The sequence below is a fragment of the Sus scrofa genome, chromosome 5, assembly GCF_054392235.1.
Source record: "Sus scrofa isolate SSC_HxYL_T2T_F1_AM1 chromosome 5, Sscrofa_HxYL_maternal_Yorkshire_Landrace_v2.0, whole genome shotgun sequence".
In the NCBI taxonomy this organism is placed as follows: domain Eukaryota; kingdom Metazoa; phylum Chordata; class Mammalia; order Artiodactyla; family Suidae; genus Sus; species Sus scrofa.
The window spans coordinates 111,500,273-111,526,947 of NC_139387.1; the positions used below are offsets into that span (position 1 = coordinate 111,500,273).

The following is a 26,675-nucleotide window of genomic DNA, read 5'->3' on the forward strand; positions in this document are numbered from 1 at the left end:
CGTTGGGTTTACTTATAAGGACAAGGCAAGGGTGGGGCGCTGGAAACCCCCATGTGGCCGATTCCCTGCTGCTGGAAACCTTCGGCCTTGGATTGTCCCCTCCTACAGGAGAACCGGCGCCCGCGGTAGGAAGAGTATGTCGCAGGGCGGCGGGGTCTGTTTCCGAAGGGACAGTCCCGCCGGCTGGCCTCTCTGCAGGGTGGGGAAGCCGCCTTTCCCAGCTCCTAATCGCTTCTAGGAACTGCCGGCTCCCGTTGGGGAGGGAGAGGAGCGAAGCCGGCGGCCGCGGTCCGGGGACGTGGGAAGATGCCGGGCAGGCGGGAAGCCGGAGGAAGAGGCGGGATTTGAGCTTTTGTCTCCCGTCTTCGCCCCCGAGTTCGGCAGCGGGCTGCCCTCCCGCCAGACGTCCCCGGCCCTGGGAGCGGGCCCGGGAATCCGCCGGGGCGGGGCGCACGCAGGCCACGCCCTCGCCGGGGGACTTAAAAGGCGCCGTAGCTCGCCCCGCCTCCGCCGCCGCCGCCGCCGCTCCGAGACTCCTGCCGCGCTCTCCGGCCGGTCCTCCGCGTCTCCGCCGCTGAGCGTGGTCCTGCTTCCGATCGAGTGAGTAGGGCAGTGGGGGTGTCTCTGCGGGCGTCGCGGGGGAGGTTCCCTCAGGCGCCCGGGATCCTCAGGCCGTCCTGCCGGCGCCCTCTCCTATGCCGTCCCCGTCGCGGTCCCCAGTGGGACGCTAGGCGTCCCACTCATCGGCGCGCCCCGAGCCCCCTCCACATACCTGCCCCGCTCCCCGCGGCCGCCCTACCCCGATCTCCGATCCCGGGTCCTCTGGACAGAGAAGTAATCGTGCGTGACCTCCGCGCCGGTTTCTCTGCGAGAGAGAAGTGGGGTCGCGTTTCGCGTGGCTGCTAAGCCGTCTCTTAGTAGCCTTGGGCCCCCTCCTCCTCTCCGCGGAGGAGCGGGCGGGAGCCGAGCCTCCGGGTCTCCTCTGCCGCGAGGGTACTGCGCGCTGGGGGCGACATCCCCGGGGCTGGTTCCGAGCCCTCGGGGTGAGGAGGGGGCTCCCCCAGTGCGCCGAGCCCAGAATCCTTCCCCTGCTGCGGCTCGGAGCTCCTGGTACCCCCATTGTCTCTGCCCTCCGAGCACCAAACCTTAAATGTTGAAGGAACAGTAGTGAAACGTCATATTGATCACTCCCAGCCTTTTCCGGAACTTTCCATCATTCAGGTACAAACCGGGAAAGCAAGAATGCTTGGTTGTAAATTTTGTAACAGGTCCTGAAAATCGAATCCTCGGCTCTAAGGCTCCACGTAGGCAGCCCCCGAGGGGGAGGTGGTTTTCTGAGTCAGGAGACACCCACGTCCGCCCCACCCCCAGCCTGGACGTTTGTTGCAGGATACTTGTTTGAAGGGTTACCCAAAAGGTTTAGCCTGTTTTATTCGCAGTCTGCAGACCAAGCACATTTTCATTTTATAAATGCTTTTTATCTGGGGTAATTTTTTAACTCGGGCAGTAAAAACGTTCTATTTAGTTCTTAACTTTTCTAATTAACCTGTTTCAAAGCTCTACTTATTTAAAAAAAAAAATGCCAAGAATTCAAATAGTTCAGCCGAAAAGTTGGCTATGATTTGACTTAAGTTTTCCAGGAAAGGGATGGGCAATGGATTCTAGAAGGGTAAATCTCTCATACTTCAAAAACTGCATACCGAACTAGAACTGATTTTATGAAGTCTCCGGTGCTCACTGCCTCTCCAGTGGATTGGCACTGACACTTTACCAATATCTCTAAGGGTTCTCTCTACTCTGGATTCTAATGTCCTTTGCCTTTAAGAGTGAAGTTAGGTAGAGGCAGGATCTGCATCCCGTGAGTCTTGGAACTCACAGTGCTTGGCTTGGGTGTTTTAAACACAATTGGACCAGAGCCAGTATTGGTTAATTGAATGAAGGAAAGAGTAAGGCTTCAATTGTAGGAACAAAGATTGAATTGGCCTCAAGCAATAGACACATGAGCAGATGTGATCTACGGTTTCTATCATGAATTTTCTAATGGATTCCTCCAAATGTATTCACAAATTGACTGATACTGGTATATGCTAAATCCTGGGCAGAAAGCAGGACTCACTGGAGGTCTGCCTGATGAAATTGCAAACTCACTTGGATTTTGAGGAAATTATATTTATGCTCAAACAGCAAGAATGTTGGCAGTAATAAATGAAGAGCTTTAGAAGTGTGGGTTAATGCTACCCCTAAATGTCTGGAGATCTGAGCCTCTGATTTTTCTTCTCTGTCAAAATTTTGGTACATCAGATGAGCAAGGGAGAGCCAGCCCACTGTGGGAGAGGAGGCACAGGACAGAACAGGACTGACTAGTTGGGCCCAAATTCACAGCCCAGCTTCAACCCCCAGGGGCTCAATGACCTAGGGCAAGGTATTTTACCCTCTGGCCTCAGGTACGTCACCTTGTAAAGTGGGTGTCGAAGCACATAGCCTTGCAGGGGTTCTCAGAAGGCCTGCTAATCCTTGCATAAAGCCCAGCCCAGCTTGGGAGAGGTGCCTTGTAATTGGATTCCATTCTGCACTTTGTTGGAGAGTGGGGTGAATGGTATAGCCTGGAGGCCAGCTTTCTTCCCTTTGCAGAGAGTCACAGGTTTCCTCAACTGTATCACTGCCTGGGCTGGTATTTGCATGGCACCCTTGTGTTCTAGTGGGTGGGGATCCCTGCACCTGGGGTCTTGATGACCTAGGATGGACATACCTAACTTTCTTGTGTCATGGAACTTCCCGGCAGTCTGATGAAGCTGCTGGACCTCTTAAATGGTTTTTGGGTTTTTTTGTCTTTTTGCCTTTTCTAGGGCTGCTTCCTGTGGCATATGGAGGTTCCCAGGCTAGGGGTCGCCGGCATACACCACAGCCACAGCAACACTAGATCCAAGCCGCGTCTGCGACCAACACCACAACTGACGGCAACGCCGGATCCTTAACCCACTGAGCAAGGCCAGAGAGCGAACCCGCAACCTCATGGTTCCTAGTTGGATTCGTTAACCACTGCGCCACGACGGGAACTCCGTCTTAAACTGTTTTTAAACATGGTACCAAGTTCACCAATCCCCAGAATTTCACGGAATCTGTGGACCCTGGGATGAGAACCCTGACTTAAGGGAGTTTTCACAAACTGGACTGGGGAGGAGCTAGGCTCAAGTTCCGACAGGTAAAATTGTAAAATTTTAGTGTAAGCCTTAGAGGAAGAACCAAAAGAAGTAATAGTGAGTCATTTGCAAAGGCTATCAGGTTCTTTGCTTTTTTGTTTACCATCTCATTATGCCAACAATACTACTAATTGTCCTTGGCTAATAAGAAAGCACACATCAGGTAATATATCAGGGCCATAAGACTTCCCAGTTTACCGTAAGAAGGTTTCAAGGCTTCTCTTGCGAAAGAGAAAAGTGGAGAGATAATCAAGTTCTCATCCCACCAGTGCAGAAAAACAGTTTACGAAGCACTTGTGCTCGAGCCATGTCAGTCTCTACCGTACTTGTGTTACTTGCAGTAGTTTCGTTTTAGCAAAACACCCGTCAAATAAACTCAGTTTGGTCTATTTGAATTTCATCGAAGTGTTTACGTTGAATTGGTCATTTTGTTTTGGCTTCATCGTTATGAGCCACTTGATACATCTGCGCCTCCGCTTCCCCCGCCGATGCAAGAGGGTGAGGGCAACGCCGAGCTCAGTCGGGACGAGCAGTAAGTGAGTTCATGTAAGTAAACTGCGCGGCAGAAGCACAGCGAGCTCGACGTCACCGTTTCTCATTATCGTCACTTGCATGGCAGGCGTCATTCGGGTGCCTTACAGGCATGGACGGTTCCATCTCAGAACTGCCCTAGGCCACAAGTAAGCACTGTCTCCAGTTTTAAAAGAACACAAGCAGATCAAGTAACCAGCCAAGATCATCTGGCGAATAAACAGTAGTCCCGGCACAGAAATCTCAGTCTGACTCCACGTAACATCACACACACACACACACACACACACACACACACACACACACACAGAAATCTCAGTCTGACTCCCCGTAACATCACACACACGCGCGCACACACACACACACACACACACACACACACAGGTCAGACAGACCCTGAATCATTAACTATTCCACACTTTTCACAGACTGGATGGCCAGGCCAGGTGCGGAGGTCCAGGTGACCGAGCTGACAGCGCCTGCATTCTGAGGTGTGATTTCGCAGCTAGTCTCCGACTCTGTGTCAAGGATTTCCTCTGTCCTCTGAGCTGAGGACGTGCCTGGTAACAGGACAGAGACTTGGTCACAATCGGCAAGGGGGAGGTGAACCAGGGGCGCTACTAGAAGGGGGTTTCCTGCAGGAGGAGGACAGACGCGGGTGAGCAGAGAGGAGTGGTAGAGAGCTTGGCGCTGGGAGCGGCCGTCTGAGTGTGAGGCCAGCACGCAGGTGCCGCTTCTGTCAGCGGGACGCAGAGAAAGCAGGCAGAGAGGAGGGCGCCGTGGTGCGGAGCAGTTCCGCGGCTCAGGGACTGGTCACACTCCGTCTGAATGCTCTCAGCCCCCAAATCAGGTCTGGGAGGCTGGCAGCTTGTGGTTCCAGAGTCAGACGTGAGTGACTGAGCCTAGATCTGCATCTTTGAGGTCAGTGACCTGAGCGAGTCACCTACCTGCCGAACGTTTGGCAACCGTACTCAGGCGCGCTGGTGCTGCCGAAGGAAGAGGAAGCCAACCTTGGAGGAGCACAGGCGCTCTGCCAAGTACTCCACGCGTGTTATCTCGTTCAAGCCTTACAACCATCCCACGAGCGACTTCTCACCTATGTGCAAGTAGACGCTCAGAGGTTAAGGAACTCGGCCAGGATCACAGACTTGATGACGGATTTCAGGCTTACCTATGTCTGATTTTAAGTTGCCACACTCTTCTCTTATGCCAGGAATGTCTTAGAGGTGCATTGCCGTGTCCATGGCAGACATTATTTATGTATGTATTTATTTTGCTTTTTAGGGCGGCACCTGCAGCATATGGACGTTCCCAGGTGAGAGGTCAAATCAGAGCTGCAGAAGCCAGCCAACGCCACAGCCGGAGCAACGTGGGATCCAAGCTGCATCTGCAGCCTACTCCACAGCCACAGCTCACAGCAACGCCGGACTCCCTGCCCGCCAGTCAACAAGATGAAACTGTTCCGCATCCTACGTACACAGACCGTGAAGACCTCCCACAGCCCTCTTCTCCATGCTCCTGGGCTCTGGGTTCTATTACATTGCTGGTATTTGTTTACAGATGTCTGCCACCGAAGCAGAGCTACCTGACACAGGCACCCTTCCTGGCACCTTTCATCCTCAGCTCCCCACCCAGGATATGCTTCTAAGACGGTGAATAGATCTGTTTACAGGAGCACGACGTCCGCAGTACGGCGTCACCGTGCTCGTAACTGCCCTGCCCTGGAAGAATCACTTGAGATTCAGCAAGGACATCAGGAAGGAGCTGGATGAGGGAGAGAGGGAGGGAGCTGAGTCCGTTTTCCCGACATGGAGGAGGGATTAGGGGCAAAATGAAGGAACGGATGGACTACGAGACGGGTAGCAGAAGACGAGGATTCATAACAAAGATTAACATGCTACATGTAGATGATAAAGGCTACCAGGTACTGAGGGCTGAGCATAAGCACTGTCATCTCATTCTCTTAACTGTAAGAAAGGTCCTGTTACCCTCGTTTTCCGTATGAGGGAAATGAGACAGGGTTGACTCCAAAATCCGTCTTCGCAGTTCTCGGTGAGGCTGAGCTGCCTCAAAGATCACCAGCCTGAGGATTTGGCTTGGTAGAAGGAGCCAGATGGAACAGAGCTAATCCCTCAGACACAGAGTCTAATCCTTGGCTCAGTGGTCTTCACTCGGGTAAGGGAAGTGGACTAAGCAGGTCGTTTGGGTCTCAGAAGAAGAAATCTTCAGAATGGGCATTGAGCGAAGCTTAACTTCCAATGAGTTACAGCTCTGAAACTCTGGCCTCTTTTAAAATCACTGTAATGGAGGACAGTGTAAATTAAACTCACTTACATGCTCTTTCACATGTGACTGCCGTTCTGGATGTGGCTCAAGATGAAACTGGTTTATAGAAGATTCTCCTTTGGGGAAGTTGGACTATAGCCAGGTTCCAATGTAATTAACAAAGCCCTGCATGTAGTCATAAAATGTCACATCTTCTGGAAGCATTTAGAATCTGGGTTTACAGATGGATTCACTCCAAACCTTTGGGATCAGGGCAGTTAACTTAAACTGCAAGTGGAGACATGTAGGCTCGAAATTCATGGGTTTGAGTCATTCGGATTCTAAAGTAAGGCAGTCGGCACAGCACAGGTGGGAAGTCTGACGCCCACGGTCATTTGTGTGCTCGTTGGTCATCTAGAGAATGAGCTAACTTGACCACAAGGTGCCTCAGATTTAGACTACAGTAATTTCCTTCTCAGGCTCAGTCTTACAAATTCTGGGTGGGGTCTCAGACTGGGGGGGAGCAACGTAAGAAACTGCACATAGGTGTTTGGATGTAAAGCAAGTTTTTCATCCAACACAGTGGACAAATCCTCGTGCTGGGGCTCTTTCAGGCAGGGAGAACCAAAGAACAAGACAAATAAACCCTAAGAAACTGAATTTGGCCTCTTGGGCAAGGTATGTGTAACCCGGGTTTTCTTTCTCCTCTTACCATTCCGGAAAGTAATGCATTGGACTGGGGAAAGGCATGCAGCCCAGATTGCTCAGTGCAAATCCAGTTTGCAGTGATGAATGTCAGCTGTTGTGGAGCCGCGCAGCCAAGGGCTTGGAGGAAAAGTGAAGCCGTGGTTTTTTTTTCTTTTTTTTTTCTACCTTTTTGCCTTTTTGCCTTTTCTTGGGCTGATCCCTCGGCATATGGAAGTTCCCAGGCTAGGGGTCAAATCGGAGCCATAGGTGCCGGCCTAAGCCAGAGCCACAGCAACGCAGGATCCGAGCCGCGTCTGCAACCTACACCACAGCTCATGGCAACACCGGATCCCTAACCCACTGAGCAAGGCCAGGGATCGAACCTGCAACCTCATGTTCCTAGTCGGCTTCGTTAACCACTGAGCCACGGTGGGAACTCCTGTTTTTTACAAATATATATAAATGGGCAAAGCAGTGCCAAGAGTGACAGAAATGGACAATGGTCCCGTTTCCCCTGCCAGACTCAGCAAACATCCACATGAGTTCCCCTAAAAGTGTAAATTTGAGCTTCATCTCTCAGGCTGTCCGCACACGTGGAACTGTTGTTTGGCTTGCGGGGTGTTGTCATGCTCCAGAGAAAGGCTTGTCAGGGACTGATCGCTTTCTTCTTTGCTCTCTGCTGCTCTGAGCTGGGTGCTGTAGTTTCTGGGTTTCCTACCCGAGCACCAAGAGCTGATGGACAGTAGCCTCAGGCTGCAAGTCGCTGGATGTCTGCCGAGGCATCTGTTCGTTGTGTTTTATCTTCACAACGTCTCTGAGAGGCAGAGAGCGCTACCTTCTCTTTTGTTGCAGAAAAGAAAACTAAGCCCAGCTTGCACAGCCCTTACTTCAGTGACATCAACCCGGGCCTATCTCAGCCAGTCGGTCGTCCTCCCTTCCCTCCTCCTGTCCTTGAGGCAAACAAAATAGAGAATATCATAAGGAACACCCACCTCCCCACTATCCAGCCTAAAACATGAAGCATCAATCCAGCGGAAGCTTTCCAAGGATGCTCTGTTACACCACCAGCCTGGACCACAGTGAGCATTATTCAGAAGTCCTCGGGAACGCCTTTCAGTGGAGGGAGCTTTTAATAAGCAAGTTTGACTTGGAACTTTTACTGAGAGTCTGAGAGTGCGACCAAGAGAAGTAGGGCAGTGCTCCCTTTGTCTTCAGAGGCATGGGATCGAATTGGGAATTGTCCAAGCAAGTTGAAAAAGGAAGGGTTCTTTAAGACAAGAGAAATTAAATATCTGACTTATGTCAGGCATCTGGTAGATGGTGTGGGAGGAGCCAGAGCTGTGGTCCCCACCCTCGAAGGGAAGACGGCCTTAATGTGGTAAAGCAGAACCTGGGCAGCTATTTCCCGAGAAGATGCCATACTCAGATTTGGCTGGTGTGGTGTGTGCAGTAGGAATCAGACTTGATTTACAAGAAGTGAGTTACAAAAGGAAAGGGAAGATACTCTTCCTTTAAAGGTCCAAGCTGCTCTACAATATAGAATAACAAAGTCATGAGTTTTTTTTTTTGTTTTTTTTTTTTTTTCTTTAGGGCTGCACTCACAGCATATGGAAATTTCCAGGCTAGGGGTGGAATTGGAGCTACAGTACTGGCCTATGCCACAGACACAGCATCGAAACCTACACCACAGCTCATGGCAACGCCATATCCCCAACCCACTGAGCAAGGCCAGGGATCGAACCTGCATCAAGGATGCGAGTTGGCTTCGTTTCTGCTGAGCCACGACCGGAACTCCTATTTGTTTTTTGTTTTTTGTTTTTAAATGGGTTTTTGTTTGTTTGTTTGTCTTTCTAGGGCCGCATCAGCAGCATATGGAGGTTCCCAGGCTGAGGGTCCAATCGGAGCTGTAGCCACCGGCCTACACCAGAGCCAAAGCCAACCAGGGGTCCAAGCTGCATCTGTGACCTACACCACAGCTCCCGGCAACGCGGGATCCTTAAGCCACTGAGCGAGGCCAGGGATCAAACCCCTCCCTGTCCTCATGGATACTAGTCAGGTTAGTTAACCACTGAGCCACGACGGGAACTCCTTTTTAATGTATTTTTAAATGTTATTCAAAGACAACTCTGGGTAACATTAGTCTTGATGGAAATCTGGCTCCTTATCGGTTAACTGCTTCAAAGTACGTGTGAAAATGTAAGATACCAGGCTGGCGGTGTGATGACACTTTCTAACAAGCCAGCTGGGCCGTCGATGCTTGGGATCCGATCTGAAGTCACTGTGACGTCATCACGGTGTGTTTGGTTTCCTCGGGGATCATGGGGGTGCGTCCAGCTCATGCCTGTTGTGTCGGTGAACATTCCGGAACATGGGTGGCTTTGGAGCCATGGCCAACATCAGTATCACTAACTGTATCCCAAACTCCAGCCAGTGCAGGCTGCGGGAGCCAAGCTTTGCGTCCGATTCTACAGCCGGGCTCAAGTTTTATCCTGGATTTAAACAAGGAAGCACCCGTCTCCAGGGACGGAAATAAGGGATTTATGCCACTACTAACGGAGAGAGCGTAGGAGTTCCCGTCGTGGCGCAGTGGTTAACGAATCCGACTAGGAACCATGAGGTTGCGGGTTCGGCCCCTGGCCTCACTCAGTGGGTTAAGGATCCGGCGTTGCCGTGAGCTGTGGTGTGGGTCGCAGACCTGGCTCAGATCCCGTGTTGCTGTGGCTCTGGCGTAGGCCGGCGGCTACAGCTCCGATTCCACCCCTAGCCTGGGAACCTCCATATGCTGTGGGAGCAGCCCTATAAAAGGCAAAAAGGCAAAAAAAAAAAAAGGAAAGGATACAAATACAGTCCATTGTTGCTGGGTTCGGATCCTATGTGGATGCCTTCAAGGGAGCCTGGTAACATCTGTGGACCCTAAGAATTACTTTGCTCCTGTCTGAACGAGGGAATTAGGCTTTTTTGCAAGTTGAGGCCAACAGTGTAGTGATAACTAGTCAGATCCGTCAGGTCTGTGTGTGTGTGTGTGCCCGCGCGCGTGCGTGTGTGCGTGTGTGGTGGTGTTTTTGTTTCTAGGGCCAGGGGCTGCATCTCCCAGAAACATAAAAGGGAATTGATGAACTCACTAAGTGAAGAGCACAGGATACCACCAGGCATGGCTGCAAAGAATCTGAATAGTTTCTGGTTTTTTTGGCACTGGCTTCGTTCTTTTTTTTTTTTTTTTTTTTTTGCATTTTATTACTTCTGTTGCATTTATTGCTTATTTTATCATTATTCACTTTAAACCATACGCTTTTTCACTCTAAAAATAAAAATTTTCCTACACAAGACTCATAACTAATTTTCCTCTTGGACTAGAGTATCTGAGAAATCTCCTCATTCCACATTCCCAAGTAACTTTCTGAAAAAGTCTGTTACAGGGACCACATACTTCATGTGCTTTTCAAGATATAGCTTAGTGATGAGATTTTTCTCCTTAGATCCAGCTGTATTTTCTCTTCCACATTTTAACTGTATTTTTTGTGTGTTCTCAGCCCCACTTGGATAATAAATTGTCCTGGCTTCATTCTCATAGACGGCTGCCAGCAGCTCCACCTCTGCATTCACACGGTTCTAGACCAAAGCGGGGCTTTAACTTCCACTGACCTGGCTTGGGGCTTGGGGTCATGTACCCATTTCTGACCCAGTCCCAATAGTGGGAGGGATGCACTGATTCACAGCTGCGACAGTCACGTGCCCAGCCCAGGAGCGGAGGGTGGGACCAAACCCTCTAAACAAGTGCTTCTCCAACTCTCTGTGGGAGGAGTTCCCGTTGTGGCTCAGCAGTTTATGAACCCGACGAGTATCCACGAGGATGCAGGTTGGATCCCTGACCTCGCTCAGTGTTGTCGTGAGCTGTGGTGGAGGTCGAGGATGCAGCTTTGATCTGGTGTTGCTGTGGCTGTGGTATAGGTTGGCAACTGCAGCATCTAGCCTGGGAACCAGGTCTGGCCCTAAAAAGCAAACAAACAAATGCAACTATCAGTGGTAAAGGGCCATATTCTTTTTCATTTCTGAATACAGACTGATTACCCGCCCTCCTTCCACCAAGATGAGTCCCCTGATCATGCTGTTGACTGTTGTGGCATAAAACTGTCTCAGAGTTCCTACACGCTTATCTGAATATTGTCCTGAGTTGGTAGCAAGCACAGGGGACCATCACCAGGAGATCACATTTTAATAAGCATTTCTCTAAACCATGTGCACCTTGAAAGAGACGGCGGCTTCCTTGGAGAAGATCTGGGGAAAGTATCATCAGAAGAGGGGCCAGAGATGGCTGTGAACCAAAAGGATGCCCAGCAGAGTGACCCATTCTGTCAATCCTGTGGAAAGACCTCATCTCGGGTTCAGGAAGCTGCTGGGTTCTGGACTATCTTGTGGCGCGGGATGGGCAGTGGAACGGGGGTTTTCTCCGCTCCTTTTTATGTGAAGGCTTGCAGATTCTTCCGCCTTTTGCTTAGCAGCTGTCCTTGTCCCTTGTATTTCTAGCCAGATTTGAGTTCGGAAAGAGGTCTCAGCCTTTTTCACCAGCTGTTTCCTGGAGAGGCCAGCAGCTCATCCCAGGAGACGGAACAGGCAAGGGCTGCAAATGTCATTCACCGGAGGGAAGTCTGAAAAATGATGGTGGGACCAAAGGGATCCTTTCTCTGTGTTTTTAGAGACCGCTCAGGGCAGCGCCAACACGACACGCTGCCTTGGCAGGACAACTTTCTGTACTGGCAAAGGCATGTGAACATGTTGGCCATTCAGCACTAGGCACTTTAACTTGAGTCCAGATAGACCAATTTGTTGAGAAGGGAATTAGAACACGCTGGCCCACATGACAGCAAGCTAGCCAAGGATTTCAACTGCCAGCCCGACCACCTCCTCAGGCCACATGCTCCGAGGCTGTTCTGACACATTCAACCAACAATTCATTTCACCAGGAAGGAAACTTGGTAGCATATTATATGCGGACTGACAGGCCCATCAGAGGGGAAATCAGGCCTTGGCTGGACTAGAGGACGCTGGGATTAGTACAGCACAGCAACTTAAATGGTTGCCATCTGGACGGGGGGTTTGTTGTGGTTACAGCACGGCTCCACCCATGCAGTTGTACTAGTCAGAGAAGCAACTGCTTATGCTATAATTTTGTGTAACTTCAGCAGACAATTACAAAACTTAGTTTTGCCGGGCAATCCAAGACTTTCTTCCTCCTTAGAAAGTGTGTCACAGCTCATGTCTGCTAAATGGTAAGAATTTGGTGGTGTTACAGTGAGCGAAACGTGTTAAGAAAACTTCACCCAAGCGTAAGCTCTCTGGCTGATTGTAAGACAGCCCGCAGGGCTCCAAGTGGGTACCGGGCAGTGTTTGCCTCTCCGCTCCCCTCACTGCTTCCTGAACTCGGTGAGATTCTAGCGGCACCTTTGTTTTGTGCCTGGTGACCTGCGCTGTGGCATTGCATGCAGGTCCTCTGTCCTGTAGGAGAAACACTTGTGCGTCACAAGCCAGTTTTCAAGTGAAAGCGCTCCGTGGCCTGGGAGGCAAGATGCGGTTCTTCTGGAGAAATGCAGGTCTTTTAAAAGATGTGCAGAGGGCAGGGTATAAAGAAAAGCCCAGGCTCCTGGGTTTAAATCACCCTCTGGGGGCTTGTGAGACCCTCGCCCAGCAGGGCACATCCTAACAGCCCCTCTTCCTTCAGGATGCCCGTCTGGGGAGGTGGCAACAAGTGCGGGGCCTGTGGGAGGACCGTGTACCACGCTGAGGAGGTGCAGTGCGACGGCCGGAGCTTCCACCGCTGCTGCTTCCTGTGCAGTAAGTGTCCCCGTGGTCGGCCTTGGACAGAATTCATGTGTCTGAAGCTCCAGTTTACCGATTTAGGGAAAAACTGTGGTTTTGCTAACAGAGGATTTTAGCAGCACAGGTAGCTTCTGCCCATGTGTCCTCCTGGACGCTGCGAGTGCTCAGCCCCCCCAGCAGGGACAGTGGGAGTGACCCGCCCCTCGGCTGTGTTGTCCCCAGAACAAGCAGCCCCCCTTGGCCCTCCCTGTCCTGTGGTTTCTGTCACATCTGTCTCCCCTGCTGTGCCACGCGCTCAGGGCTGTGTGTCGTCTGGCACCCAGCACAGTTTGGGCACATCCGAGGGGCCTGGCTCCCACTACTGAATGGCCAGGTCGCCGCTTACTCACCCGCTCACTCACCCGGCTGGCTTTGTCCCTCTGGCCAGGTTCCTCCTCTTTCACAGGCCGGTTTCGTGCAACACTGTTAGCGAAACGCACATGTCTTCTCTGCGGGTGAGTGTTCAGCGTCACTCCTCCTTATTGACCAACGTCCTGGGGTTGAGGACAAGGGGCTCAGGCTCTGGGACGCGCACAGGGGCAGTTAGGGAACTGCCTGCGTGTCCGATGGAGGCGGAAAGTGGGCCGTGAAACAGCACCAGCCTGTCGGCTGCAGCCAGGCTTGGCACCTGCGAAGGCAGAAGGGGGACGGGAGGGAAGCCCCCGCCCCGCGCCTTCAGGCTTCAAGCAGGCGGGCGGCACTTCAGAAAGCTTCACGTTGATCATCTCCTGAGTCAAACAACATTGTCTTGAGCGAGGGATTTGCTAACGAGGCTCTCGCCATCCATGCAGCTCTGCGGCGTCTCTAGACGGCGGTGCCGGGCCAATTACTGCCAGATATGGCATATGTTAAAAACAAATCCGGTTACACTAAGGAGTGATCTTCCAGAAAACCTTCCCTCAAATTTTCGATGTCCTTTGCCCTCGCCTTCAGGGCGACCGGGCCTTTTTCTAGCGCAGCTGCTTTGCAGACCGACCAGAAACAGACAAGCGCAAGTTGCAGTTATGAAGAAGAAAAATACAGCACAGAATGTGTGCTCTGTCCGCCTCCGTAATAGCTGGCATTTCTCAGACTGGGTTGAAGCATTTCTTCTCTGAGAAGTTAACTTTTTTCTTTTAAGGAATCTCTTTTTCAGCAGCTCTGTAACCAGGCGAGTATGTGACCAAGGAGGAAGGGCAGACGCTTGGGAAATTGCTCCGACTTTCCTCCAGGTTGAGCCGTGAGGTCCGCACCGTCATAAAGGCAGTGCTTCCCCAATGTCCGGTGCCTGACCGGTCATCCTCGTTATCCATTCCTAACATCTGCCTCTGCTGACTGAAGCCTTTTAAGGACATAATTCAGAGACTCTGCCACCTTAGGGGAGTTTGACTGCAGAGGACAGGGATGAAGCCCGGGCGGCGGGAGGGCGGGGATTCCGGGTAACATCGGCACATCCTTACCTTGCTCTGGTTAACAGACAGGTGTTGAAAAGCAGTTTTTCTATTTATTCTGTCTCTTGGGTGTTGGCTCCGCAGCAGTATCTGATTTTAGGTTAACGGCGTCTTTCAGCAGATGTGCTTCCCACCTGAACCTCAGGAGCCAGGTTCCAAGGAGACGAGGTCACTGTCTCACCGGGAACCTTCCCCAGGAAGGCGGCACTTTCCCCTCCTGGAGGCGGCCGGCCGGTGCCCCTTCCCCGCGCCCCCTTTGCCTGCCCTCTTCTCGGCTCGCCCCTCTAAGTTTGTGGGGTTGCCCCTTTCTACGGTACTCACTTAGGCTTCCTGCCGCCTGACTGCACTACCCGTGAGCTCTCTCACAATTCTTTTTCTTTTTTCTCAAGCTTAATTGAAGTTTTAGAAGGTGAAATAATGTCTGGATAAAACATGATGACATTTGGCAGTTTTAGGACATGGGATACGTGGCAATGTCTTGGGGTAAGAAATCCATCAGGAAAGAATGTGTTTTCCTTTGGGACCAAAAGAAAACAAATGCAGACTCTGAACCACTTGATGATTTTCAGACGGACTTATCACTGCTGGAGAAGCCGGGGCCGAGACGAAGACTCCTTTTCCCTTCGAGACTAGTGATGAAAAGGAGAATTCTGGATTTAAAATCTTTTTATCCCTGGGGTGCTTCGGAGACAGCTCCCCGGAGGTGCTCCTGCCCTTTTGTTCTCTAACAATATTCTTGGACGCAGAGGATGAACAGATTGCTGGGCGGGGAGGGGGGGGAGCAAGGGTCTCGGCGCAGAGGGCCAGCCTCGTCTCCTTTGTGCCTGTGTTTAGAGCCACCTCTGAAACTCTCTCCCTCCTGCCCAAGAGGCAGATCCCACTAGTCCGAGGCTTCAGGACGGCCAAGTTCTGATGTATCTGAAGCAACCATCTTACCACCTGTCCCCGCACGTGGCTGAGCTGTCCAGATGCTGTCCCATGGCTTTTGGGCACCAGAGAATAAACCCGGAAAGTTGACCAGGGCTCTTGCCTTCTCCGTACCACCCTGATTTTAAGGGGAAAGCCATCTTTGGCACATGTGTAAAGTCTACCTTTTCCCCTTCAGTGGTTTGCAGGAAGAACTTAGACAGTACGACAGTGGCAATTCACGACGAGGAGGTCTACTGCAAGTCCTGCTACGGGAAGAAGTACGGGCCAAAAGGCTACGGGTACGGCCAGGGCGCTGGCACGCTCAACATGGACCGGGGCGAGAGGCTGGGCATCAAGCCCGAGAGGTGAGTCAGGACCACGTTTCCTTCAGAGCGGGCTGCAGCGATTCATGCTGCCGGATCACCAGGAGTCTGGGAGTTTCCAGGCTTTTCGCTTGAAAGAGGCGAATCAAGTGACTCAGATTTTCTAGTGTAAACTAAAGGCTGTTCTGTAAGTTTGAAGTAATGGAAAGTTTGGGACCTGGCGGAGTTCTTGGCGATTATTCCCACGATGTCTAGTCCTGGTTTATAGCCTCATGAGGTGCGCCAAGGAGTCACGATGGTCTCCAGAGCAAGCGGTTTCAATTTTCTTCCATACAGCGCTTCAAAGAGCAGGTGAAATCAAATGCCAGGAAAGTGTAGCCTCGGAATCATGAGATGCATTTCTCATGTGCAATCAATGAAAAGTCCTCAGTCACTCCCTATGTGGACGAATGTTTCCTCACCAAGAAATTACTTTTTCCTAGCTTGAAATTCTTAAAAATGGGAATTATTTCCTGTTTTTGATTTATGAGATGCGTATTAAGCTTTAAAGGTTTCAGTACCAAAGTAACAAGCAAAGTGCTAAATCCGCCAAACTTCCCTTAGTATTTCACACTGAGACTATGTAATTTCTTCACGTGGAATTTCTTCTTAATTCTTGTCCATGACCCAAGAATTCCTTTATTTGAACTTCACATCCATTTTATACTGAAGAGGCGAAACTGGTGTCATACTCCAGGAAGGTGGCCTTTCCTTGGGCAAGGCCATTAACTGTGCCTTGTCGACTGGACGCCGTGCAAGCATGTATGTTAACTCATGTAACCCTCACGACCCTTGAAGGTGGGGTTTCCCATCTTGCCAAAGAGCCAGTTGAGACAGTGAGAAGGAAGTGATTTGCTGAAAGAAAGCCACACTGCCAGTTAATTGTGGGGCCTGGAACTTAACCAGCATAGCTGTAAGCACAGTGCATTATGGTATCACCGAAATAATATTTGTTTCTTCTGTATACTTTTCACAGCAACTCTTGAGTTTAGATACTTTGTCTCTACTGTAGCGACAGGACAGTACAACTCAAGGCACACAGATAAGCGGTAGGGTCAGGCTTTGAACTTCGGTCCATTTGGCCCCCAGACTCGAGCTCCTTCCTCCCTTCCTCTGGGTTCCCCCCGCACTCGCTTCTGAGCCACGGCGCCCTGCTGGGCATCCGCTGCACGAGGGCGGACTCGTTGGCTGCTGCTGTCCTTGCAGGAGAGACCAGCATACCTTTGACTTCGTTAGCGTTTCTCTTGTCCCTTTTCCAACGTGTTAAAATCCCTTCTTGTTTCCCGAGATTTTAATTCAAACCTTCGAAACACTTGCACTCGCGCACCCTCCCCGAGACAAAACACCCGTGACCCCAAAAGCGAGTCGGTGATTTTGGCCATAGTTTTAAAGTCACAAAGACCGGCAGACGCTCCTCTTTATCTGCTTCTCCACCGTCTCCAGTAAGCGGCCAGCCCTCTGTACTGGCCTGTGTGCACTTGCGCTGTCTCCTCCTCCTCTCCCTGAAGCGTCTCTTGATGACGCCTCTCCGGGTGCCCCTGGGGGCTGATGCCCTCATGGCCTGTGGTCAGGTAGGGGGGCCAACCATTTTTGGGAGGATCTCTTGGCGAGGCAACATTTTCACTGAGGCAGACGTGCGTGTTTTAGTTCAGGGTCATCAATTTACGGATTCTCCGGCCCTTCAGCAAGTAATTGAACATCTGAGCCCCTACTTCTTCATCTGCCATATGAGGTAACAATTCACCGGACCTTACGAGGTGTCAGAAGGGAGGTGGGAGATAATCCACGTGAAGACCCTTTTATTTCTTTATTTTTTTGTCTTTTTAGGGCTGCACCCGAGGCACATGGAGGGTCTCAGGCTGGGGACTGAATTAGAGCCACAGCTGCTGGCCTACGCCACAGCCACAGCCACACCAGATCCGAGCCCTGTCTGCGACCTACACCACAGCGCAGGGCAGCAACCGATCCTTAACCCACTGAGCGCAGCCAGGGATCAAACCTGCATCCGCATGGATTCTAGTCAGATTCATTTCTGCTGAGCCATGACGGGAACTCCATGTGACAGTCTTAATAGGTGGTTATATTTGGAAATTTTTCTTGGGAAACCCTTAACTTCAAGTCGAGTATCACTGTGAATAGCTTTTAAAGACCACTTTAAAAAGTGAATACAGACATCCCTTGGTATCCACAGGGGACTGATTCCAGGACCCTTGTGGCTACCAAAATCCAAGGATGCTCAAATGTCTCATGTAAGATGGTAGTGGTGGAGTAACCCACACACATCCTCCTGGGTAACCGAAGTCATCTCTAGATTACGTCTAATACCTATCACAATGTAAGTGCTGTGTCAAAAGTTGCTGATGTGTGGCAATTTCAGAATTTGCTTTTTGGAACTTTATGGAATTTTTTTCTCCAAGATTATCAATTCGAGGTTGGGCGCATCTGTGGATGCAGAACTCATGGATAAGAGGGCTGACCGTATATACATATTACAATAGGTTGTGGAGATTTTTTATTTTTTTATTTTTTTGAGGTTTAAAAAGCTGGCTTTTTAATTCATAACAGTTTTTTTTTTTTTTTTTTTTTAAATACACTCCTATCAGGGACAATTGGAAAATCCAGTCCTGGGAACTAGTACTGTAAATTGGTATTTGTTGCTAAGAATAAATTTCCAGTGGCTACATCAGACATGATTCAGAAAGTGCTGTATATTAAATACCTTAGCCCAGTTTAAACAATGGGCAGATCTAAATAGCTGTTTCTCCAAAGAAGATGTATGGATGGCCAAAAAACACATGAAAAGATGCTCAATATCACTCATTATTAGAGAAATGCAAATCAAAACTACTATGAGGAACCACCTTACACCAGCCAGAATGTCCATCATCAAAAAGTCTACAACTAATAAATGCTGTATAGGGTGTCTAAAAAAGGGGAAAATCCTCTTACATTGTTGGTGGGAGTGTACACTGGTACGATCACTATGGAAAACAGTATTGAGGTTTCTCAAAAAATTAAAAATAGAACTATCATATGATATAGCATTCCCACTCCTGGGCATCTATCCAGTGAAAACCATAATTCAAAAAGAGGCATGCACCCCAGGGTTCACTGCAGCACCAATCACAATAACCAAGACATGGAAGCAACCTAAATGTCCATCAACAGGGGAGTGGAAAAAGATGTGGTACACATACACAGTGGAATATTACTCAGCCATAAAAAAGAATGAAATAATGCAATTTGGAGCAACATGGATGGACCTAGAAACTATCATGCTAAATGAAGTTAGACAGTGAAAGACAAATATGTATCACCTTAATGTCAAATCTAAAAAAACAAAAAAGGATCCAAGTGAACTTATTTGCAGAACAGAAGCAGACTCATGGACTTTGAAAAACTTACGGACCAAAGGGGACAGATAAGTGGGTGGGAGGGATAGACTGGGGTTTGGGACTGGCGTAAGCACACTGAGGTATAGAGAAGGATTGGCTAATGGGGTCCTGCTGTGCAGCACAGAAGCTCTACCCGGTAGTCTGTGATAATCTGTGGGTAAAGAATCTGAAAGAGAATGGGGCTGTGCATACGTATGACTGGATCACTTTGTTGTACAGCAGAAATTACCTCAACCTTGTAAATCAACTATACTTCAATAAAACTTGAAGAAAAATAACTTAGGTGGAAGTGTGGAAAGCATTAAAGACTAAAAAGTGGGTATAGTGGAGATGAAGATACTGAAGATACATGTGAAGAGCTGGAATAAATTGTTTTGTGAAAGGCAGTATTTCTAAATTAACATTTTATTTTAAATACATATATAACTTACTTAATAAAATACAACTAGGACAAAATTGTTTTCCCCGTAGGAAAAACTGACACTTAGCTACTACCCCTTGCTGAGTGCTGTTGCTGTCATATCTTATTGCTCAGCCTATTTGTAAGGTTTCAGAAAAGCCTTGAAATCTTTTCAGAGCCCAGCAGGGTGTTCTGTGTGGTGGGTACATATCTACCCGGTGAGTAGAAAGAAGTTACAGAAAGCAAGGAAAACATGGTTTTACCTAGTGACCAAACCAACACTCTACACAGGGAAGAAGTAAACAGGTCATACGGTAAGAGGCGACTTTTCTAGAATATATTCCCATAGAGAAAGTAATTTATTCGCGCTTTCTCCTTTTATATTGGGAAATAATCTGTAAAACCTGCTTCACTTTCTCAATCACTGCCTAAGTCAGCTGCCTTACTGCAGAGACTAAACTGCTTAAGTGACCCTAACTTTTCTGTCTTCTGTGAAGCAAAAGGCTAGCTGTGGTTCCAGTGATAAGACGAGTAACAATAATAGTTGAATGTGGGGTGAAAACCTGTGCTATTAGGTTTCACAAAGCAAAGCATAGTTGTTTCGTGGAGAAGTTAGTACCAGGGATTCATTGAATTCCTGTGAGTTTAGACTCAGGGACAGATATTTAAGTTTGGAGCCTTGGCTGTCTTTTTATAACAAGAATGAACCCATAAATGGGTTAAAATAATAACTGGCCAGCCCCTGATTTATTTCTTCTTCATTCCTCTGTACCGGCCTGTGGCGGCCTCCAGCCAAGGGACAGTATAGCAGTTACGTCCCAGAGTTCCCTGGTGCCTGTCTTGGGGCTTGTAAGGGCCCTTTGGAAACTCTCGCCTAATTCCTTCCCCCCTCCCCGCCCCCCGTTTCCACAAGTGTTCAGCCTCACAGGCCTACGACAAATCCAAACACTTCGAAATTTGCTCAGAAATACGGAGGTGCTGAGAAGTGTCCCAGATGCGGGGACTCTGTGTACGCTGCTGAGAAGATCATTGGTGCTGGAAAGGTGAGACCCTCTCGTGCATCCGGAAGGGGGATGGTCCCGCTTCACTCCTTCGCCCCCAGGCCCCTGTGCAGCCCCCTCAGGCGCTCTGTCTTATAAATAAGTGCCTTGGATTCAGCGTTTTCTTAATTGGGTTTCTATCTGAATCATTACTTTTTTGAAGTGACGCCCTTATGTGACACATCACATCTGTGTTTAAAATAAACCTGTTTTCATGGGGGGCAACCTGGCAGGTTAACAAGATCAGACTGTTAACACATCTGGACTCCGCAGCTTTTTCAGTGTAGCTGGGGGAAAAGGCAGTGAACACGGGATAATCAGTTTGAAGAAGTTGCTTCACCGGCTCTTTGAGCTGCAGTATTCTCAGCCGTGAGGGAGCACGCTGGCACGTTCCTGTTGGGGCTGAGCAGGCCGAGCCGACGAGTATCCATAAGGATGTGGGTTCGATCCCTGGCCTTGCTCAGTGGGTTAAGGATCCAGTGCTGCCGTGAGCTGGCATGTAGGCCAGCAGATGCTCTGATTTGACCCCTAGGCTGGGAACTTCCATATGCTGCAGGTACAACCCTAAAAAGGGGGTAAAAAAAACCCCACTGGGCTCACAGAGAGGTTTGAGACACATAGGGAAATGGCCCTTCTGTGGTAAAGTTTGAATTCAGCCCTTCTGCAGGCAACCAAGAATGCAGATGCAGGGCGGGTCCAGTTCCAGCCTTCTGGCGGGGTTGGCCCAGCATCTAAATTGTACTGCAGGAAAGCAGCCTCTCAAATGTACTCTTTTCCCTCCTCCAGCCCTGGCACAAAAACTGTTTCCGATGTGCTAAGTGTGGCAAGAGTCTTGAATCAACAACTCTGACCGAGAAAGAAGGTGAAATCTATTGTAAAGGTAACATTAAGTTCAGTTATTGTTCCCATATGAATATCCCACACAGGCTGTTGAAAGAAATGCCACCAGCATTTGAAAAGAAGGGCGTTTCATCGTGGCTCAGCAGTTAGCGAACCCGACTAGCATCCATGAGGACGCAGGTTCAGTCCTTGGCCTCGCTCAGTGGGTTAAGGATCCGGCGTTGCCGTGAGCTGTGGTGTAGGTCGCAGACGCGGCTCGGATCCCGCGTTGCTGTGGCTGAGGTGCAGGCCGGTGGCTACAGCTCCCATTGGACTCCGAGCCTGGGAACCTCCATGGGGCAAAGAAAAAGAAAAAGAAAAAAAAAGAACACAAAAGTTCTCTGAAAATGGGGAAAAGGTTAGGGTAGTGCCAGTGACTGAGTGAAAGTACACGATGGAGAGATGCTTCCAGATGACAGGAAAGCACACTTCTGATGATTCTAAGTCACGTTCCTAGTCATTTAAAACTCCGTTCAAATAAAAAGAAACAACGCACTTCTTTCGACTTAATGTTTTAAGCACACATGTGACTCGGAGGAGGTGACAGACAGATATCTACCTTGTCTGGCCTGGTCTGCACACCTGTAAGTCCGGTGGGGCCTTGAGCTGAACTGGGCCACCAGTCTTGGACTTGCCTTTATGGCTTTAAGATAGTGACCGCAGGGCACGTTTCACATCTCGAAGAAGGCGCAGCTAACGGTTCTAATTTATGGAGGAGGCGGTGTGGTTCCATGGGTCTGAGGCACTGCTAGCAAAGCTGAATGGACTGGCACTAATCCTTGCCTTTCCTCTTGTAGGGTGCTATGCGAAGAACTTCGGGCCCAAGGGATTTGGCTACGGCCAAGGAGCAGGAGCCCTTGTTCATGCTCAGTAGAGGTGCAGACCCAGAACCAAGACCCCACCGAGGGTCCCTACACAATCCCGCACAGATCATCTAACACGAAACCACTGTGAGATCCCGCCAGCACTCAAGCACTGTACGTTGCCCTGGGCTTGGATAGTCCAGCTGACCAGTAGGAAGAGAGCACTATACCTTTTTGCTTTATTCATCAGCATTTCAAGGACCATTTCTTTTACATTTTAAAATAAAACTTAAGCTTGATTTGGGTGTTTAGTGTCTCTCAATTAACCTTTTGGAGGAGCTGCTGTGAGTTCACTAGGCAATAAGCCACTTGGGTCCTCGCCTGCATTTCTGTTGGTTGAAGAGCCCACCCCATCACGCAGTTCAGTCGCTAGTTGCTGTCTGCATTGCAGAGGATGGCTCTCGCTAAGCTGCCAAGTGCGCCTCAGCAGTGAGGGTTGCCAGGCAACGGGCTCCCCACAACTCCAGCTCCTCAGAGCTGGCATTCTGAACTCCCGCCTGCCCCACTGGTGGTGCCTGCTCTTCTCTGGGAGCAGTTTACTAAGGCCTGGCTCCTAGACAGCCTGCACTAGAGTCACCTGGGAGAGTTAAAAGGCAGATTCCTGGGCCACCGAGAAGCAGAAGCTCTAAGGGCGGGGCCAGTAAGCCTTCTAACAAGTGCCTCAGAAAGGTACACTGAGGGTGGGCACAGGGCTCAAACACCTAAAACTTGTTTTGTCTATACCTAGAGATCACTACAAACAGCAACCTGCAGACAACTATAGAATATGAGGCTTACTGCTGTGACATTTTTCAGACTCCCTACTCCCATCTGACAGATGGCGGTTTACTAATCCTGGAAACTGGAGTGATTTTCTCCCCTATTTCAATACTGCAAAATGAGCAAAGAATGTTACATGGTCCTGGCACATTCAGCCAGCTCAGGAAGAAAAGGAATATGAGACAAAGGAATATTTCCATTATTTCTCCAGAAACTTTCATTTCATCACCAAAGAGTCAAACTAACCCTTTTTTTTTTCCAGGGGTTGGGTATGAAATTTGTTGGCAATGTGTTATTTGTAAAATTGAACCAGCCTAATCTGAATACATCTTAATTTTTCCAAGACCTATTTTAACATATGATACTACTTGTTTTAAAGGGGGTGTGTTATTATATGACTTTAAAAAAAAGGCAGAAATGTAGTGGGGGAAAAGCCAGCTGAGGGTGTAGCAGGTGAAAAAATCCGTGGTAATTTACATCACAGCCCGGAGCCTTTCACATGTGCCATAAGGCTCGTTCCACTGGGGGAGAACGGAGGGCCTTTTTGCTAAGCCGGCTGGAGAAGGTCATGAACAAGAAAGGAAACAGACTGAATTGAGGAAGCGGTAGGAGTGACTTCAGTTCATTCTGGGGTCGTTTTAAACATGCACACAAATTCTCTGACACACACATCAAAAGATGGCATCTAATTCCCTTCCCTTTGAATAAGGGTCAACCTCAGTGACTTGTGGTGGTTGCTCCTTTTTTGGGTCACACCTGCAACATGTAAAGTTCCCAGGCTAGGGGTGGAATTCGAGCTGCCGGCCTACACCACAGCCATAGCCACAGCCAAGCGGGATCCGAGCTGCGTCTGCGATCACACCGCAGCTTGGGCAACACTGGCTCCTTAACCCACTGAGCGGAACCAGGGATCAAACCAGCATCCTCATGGATACTTGTCGGGTTCATTACTGCTGAGCCACAACAGGAACTCCCAAGAGACTCATTTTTAACTAAACAGAGTATGATGGACTGCGCTTGGTTGGAAATAGAGCTTTTGCTGGCCTCTTTCTCTTGAGATGCTTACTCTTGGAACGCAGCCACCGTGTTTGAGGAAGCCCAGATTACACAGGGAGGCCACAGGTAGGTTTTACAGCCATAGCTTCAGCTAAGATCCCCCGTCAGCCAGTATCAGCCAACAGACAAGCAAATGAGTGAACTTTCAGATTGTTCCAGTACCCAGTTTTTAACCATCCCAACTGTCACCAAGTAGAACAAAGCGAGCTGTTCTTGCTGAGTTCTGACTAAACTGCAGATCTGGGAACAAAAATACCATTTTAAGCCCACTCAACTTTTTGGTGCTATGGATAACCAGAATGACACAAAAACTGTTTCCACAGAGAGCCAGCATTTCCCATCCGACGATGTCTCCCAAGTTGTATCAGAGATGCAAATAGATACCTGAGAGGAAAATACATGAAACTGCCAGGTACCTGGTAATTTAAGATTTTCACTTGCTAGGAGGACCCCCCCCCCCAGTTCAGAATTAAATTTAATCTTAAATTGGGAGCCCTGGCAAAACAGCTACTCCAAAACTAAGAAATTAGCTTCCAGGGCCTCTAGGAGTGACAAGGGAATTTGGCTTTAGGCAGACTGTTCTGGGAGGAACCACTTTCATCTTTCAGATGTACGTCAACAAGTTTGGTAACCCCGAAGTTACCCCAATGTCACGTTAAACGGCTGCATGGTAAATAAATATTTTTGTTTTAAAAATGACCTGCTTGGAACACCTTCACCCCCTTGCGGTGACGCGGCACTGCGGGAGGACGGGTGGCAGCTCTGGTTCTACAAAGTCTTCCCAACGAATTAAGTTGAGGGAGCGTTACAGCCGTCTGTCTGTGTCTATATTCCTGTCAATTCGCAGCACACACCAACACACTGCAGGCTCTGACACCTTGTGGGTGAGAAGTCTGTTTTAAGCTGAAGAAAAGCCATGTGCTGAACTAGTGGTCCGTGGAACCACCACCATCTCAAGGAGCACTGGGGATGCTGGCCGGGACCACTGGTTCTCAAAGTTTTTCACCTCCGGACCCCTTTACACTCCTCAATCACTGAGGAATGTCAGTTGCCTCTATCATTATTTTCCATGTTAGAAATTAAAGAAAACTTTAAGAAGTATATTAATTCAGACTTCCACCCATAGCATAGTTGAAATAACAGGAACCAGATTTGCTCTCTCACTTAAAACAATCAAAATCACACATTACATGAAAAAAAATAAGGTTTTCAGAACAACTGACAACAGGCAACAAAGGACAGCTCTAGGGAACATGAGATTAGCCTCAGGATTAGCAAGCTTACTCTTTTGAGTTTGCAGGCCAGGGTGCCAAGAGGGAGAATTCGGAGGGAGGTGGAGAAGGGCTCAGTTTCAGAGAAACAGAGGCAGCGGGAGCCGGAGGGATCGGAGAGACTCTGCCGAGAAACAGCTCCAAAGATGCACAGAGCACGGCCCTGCCTCGCTGTTCACGTCTTCAGCTGTGTGCTGGTTGCACACGCATGCAGGTGACAACCCAAGATTATGGGAAAAACCATCTGAACGAGGTAGAGCGGTGTCTGGTGCTCACATGGAGTCAGGAGTAGCTCCTGTTCTCGCCAGTGAGATCGGGAAATGAGATTCAGCTCTTGCCTCAGTCGTGGTGAACAATTAACCCTAAATGGAACACCGCTCTGGTCCTGCCTAACACATCTTGCTTAACCACAAAACCTGAAAGAATCAAAGTTTCCAAATAACTGCCTCCAAGAACAAAACTCCGGAATTTTTATAGGAACACAAAAATATCCAGCACTTAATTCACAGTGTCTGATAGCCAATCAGTAACTACCAAGCACTCAAAGAAGCAGGAAAACAGGATCCATGATGATGAAAAAAAATCTTAACAAAACCAACCTAGACCTGATGTACACATGAACATTAGCAGGTAAGAATATTAGAACAGGATTTCCTGTTGTGACTCAGCGGTAATGAAACTGACTACTATCCATGAGGATGTGGGTTTGATCCCTGGCCTCGCTCAGTGGGTTAAGGATGCAGGGTGGCAGTGAGCTGTGCTGTAGGTCGCAGACCCGGCTTGGATCCCATGTTGCTGGGGCCGGGGCTGGGGCTGCTGCTACAGCTCCTGATTCGACCCTCAGCCTGGGAACTACCATATGCCACGGGTGCAGCCCTAAACACACACACACACATACACACACACACACACACAGAATATCAAAACAATTCATTATAACTGTATGCTTTATTTTTGTTTTCTTGTGGGTTTTTTGTCTCTTTAGGGCTGTACCCGTGGCATATGGAAGGTCCCAGGCTAGGGGTCAAATCAGAGCCACAGCTGCCAGCCAACACGTGAGCCACAGCAACTCAGGATTCGAGCCGCATCTGTGACTTACACCACAGCTCCTGGCAACGCCTGATCCTTAACCCACTGAGCAAGGCCAGGGAGCGAACCCGCAACCTCATGGTTCCTCGTCAGATTCGTTCCCAATGTGCCACAACAGGGAACCCCTATATGCTTTATTTTTGAAAAGTTAAGCCGAGATAGAGAAGATGTAAAATTGTCCAAATCAAACATTGTGGGTGCGAACTATAATGTGGCGTGAATGATTCTGAGGACAGACCAGACAGTGCAGAAGAAAACTTTAATTGAACTTAAAGACGTAAAACTATCTAAAGTGAACACTGGGAAAAAGAAAGAGAATTTCAAAAACTGAATTACCAGGGAGCTGGAGGGCAATCGCAAGTGGCCTAATATATGTGTAATTGGAGTTTGCTAAGAGGGGGAAAGAAAAATATTTGAAGAAATAATGACTGAGAATTTTCCAATTTTGATGAAAACCATTAACCTACAGATACAACAAACAGCAGAGATATTCTGGTTAAGATTGACCTGAGCAAAACGTTCACAGTCTAATTCAAAGGCAAGAGGGTTTCCTAAGAGACACATCTGTTTTCCTTGAGTCTGTGACTTAGCTGACCTAGACCAAGGGACATTTTGAATATTCCACTTGGAATTACAGATTTTTCTTTTCTTCTTCTTCTTCTTATTTGTATTTTTAGGGCTGCACC

The 26,675-nt window shown here is 49.1% G+C and overlaps 1 protein-coding gene across 3 annotated transcripts; it reads left to right on the forward strand.

The window, feature by feature from the left end:
* The first annotated feature begins 508 nt into the window (after positions 1–508).
* On the forward strand, positions 509–22,053 carry CSRP2 (cysteine and glycine rich protein 2). Of its 3 annotated transcripts, XM_084957798.1 has the most exons (7): positions 509–600; positions 11,208–11,294; positions 12,400–12,512; positions 15,072–15,240; positions 19,946–20,075; positions 20,859–20,952; positions 21,749–22,053. In XM_084957798.1, the coding sequence occupies exons 3-7, from the start codon at positions 12,401–12,403 to the stop codon at positions 21,823–21,825; spliced, it is 582 nt and encodes a 193-aa protein (XP_084813924.1). In that variant the 5' UTR covers positions 509–600; positions 11,208–11,294; position 12,400; the 3' UTR covers positions 21,826–22,053. The 3 variants fall into 3 exon arrangements, with proteins under 3 accessions (XP_084813924.1, XP_084813925.1, XP_003481816.3); XM_084957799.1 differs by lacking the exon at positions 11,208–11,294 and having other exon boundaries at positions 12,400–14,449; positions 14,536–15,240; XM_003481768.5 differs by lacking the exon at positions 11,208–11,294.
* Positions 22,054–26,675: the final 4,622 nt, after the last annotated feature.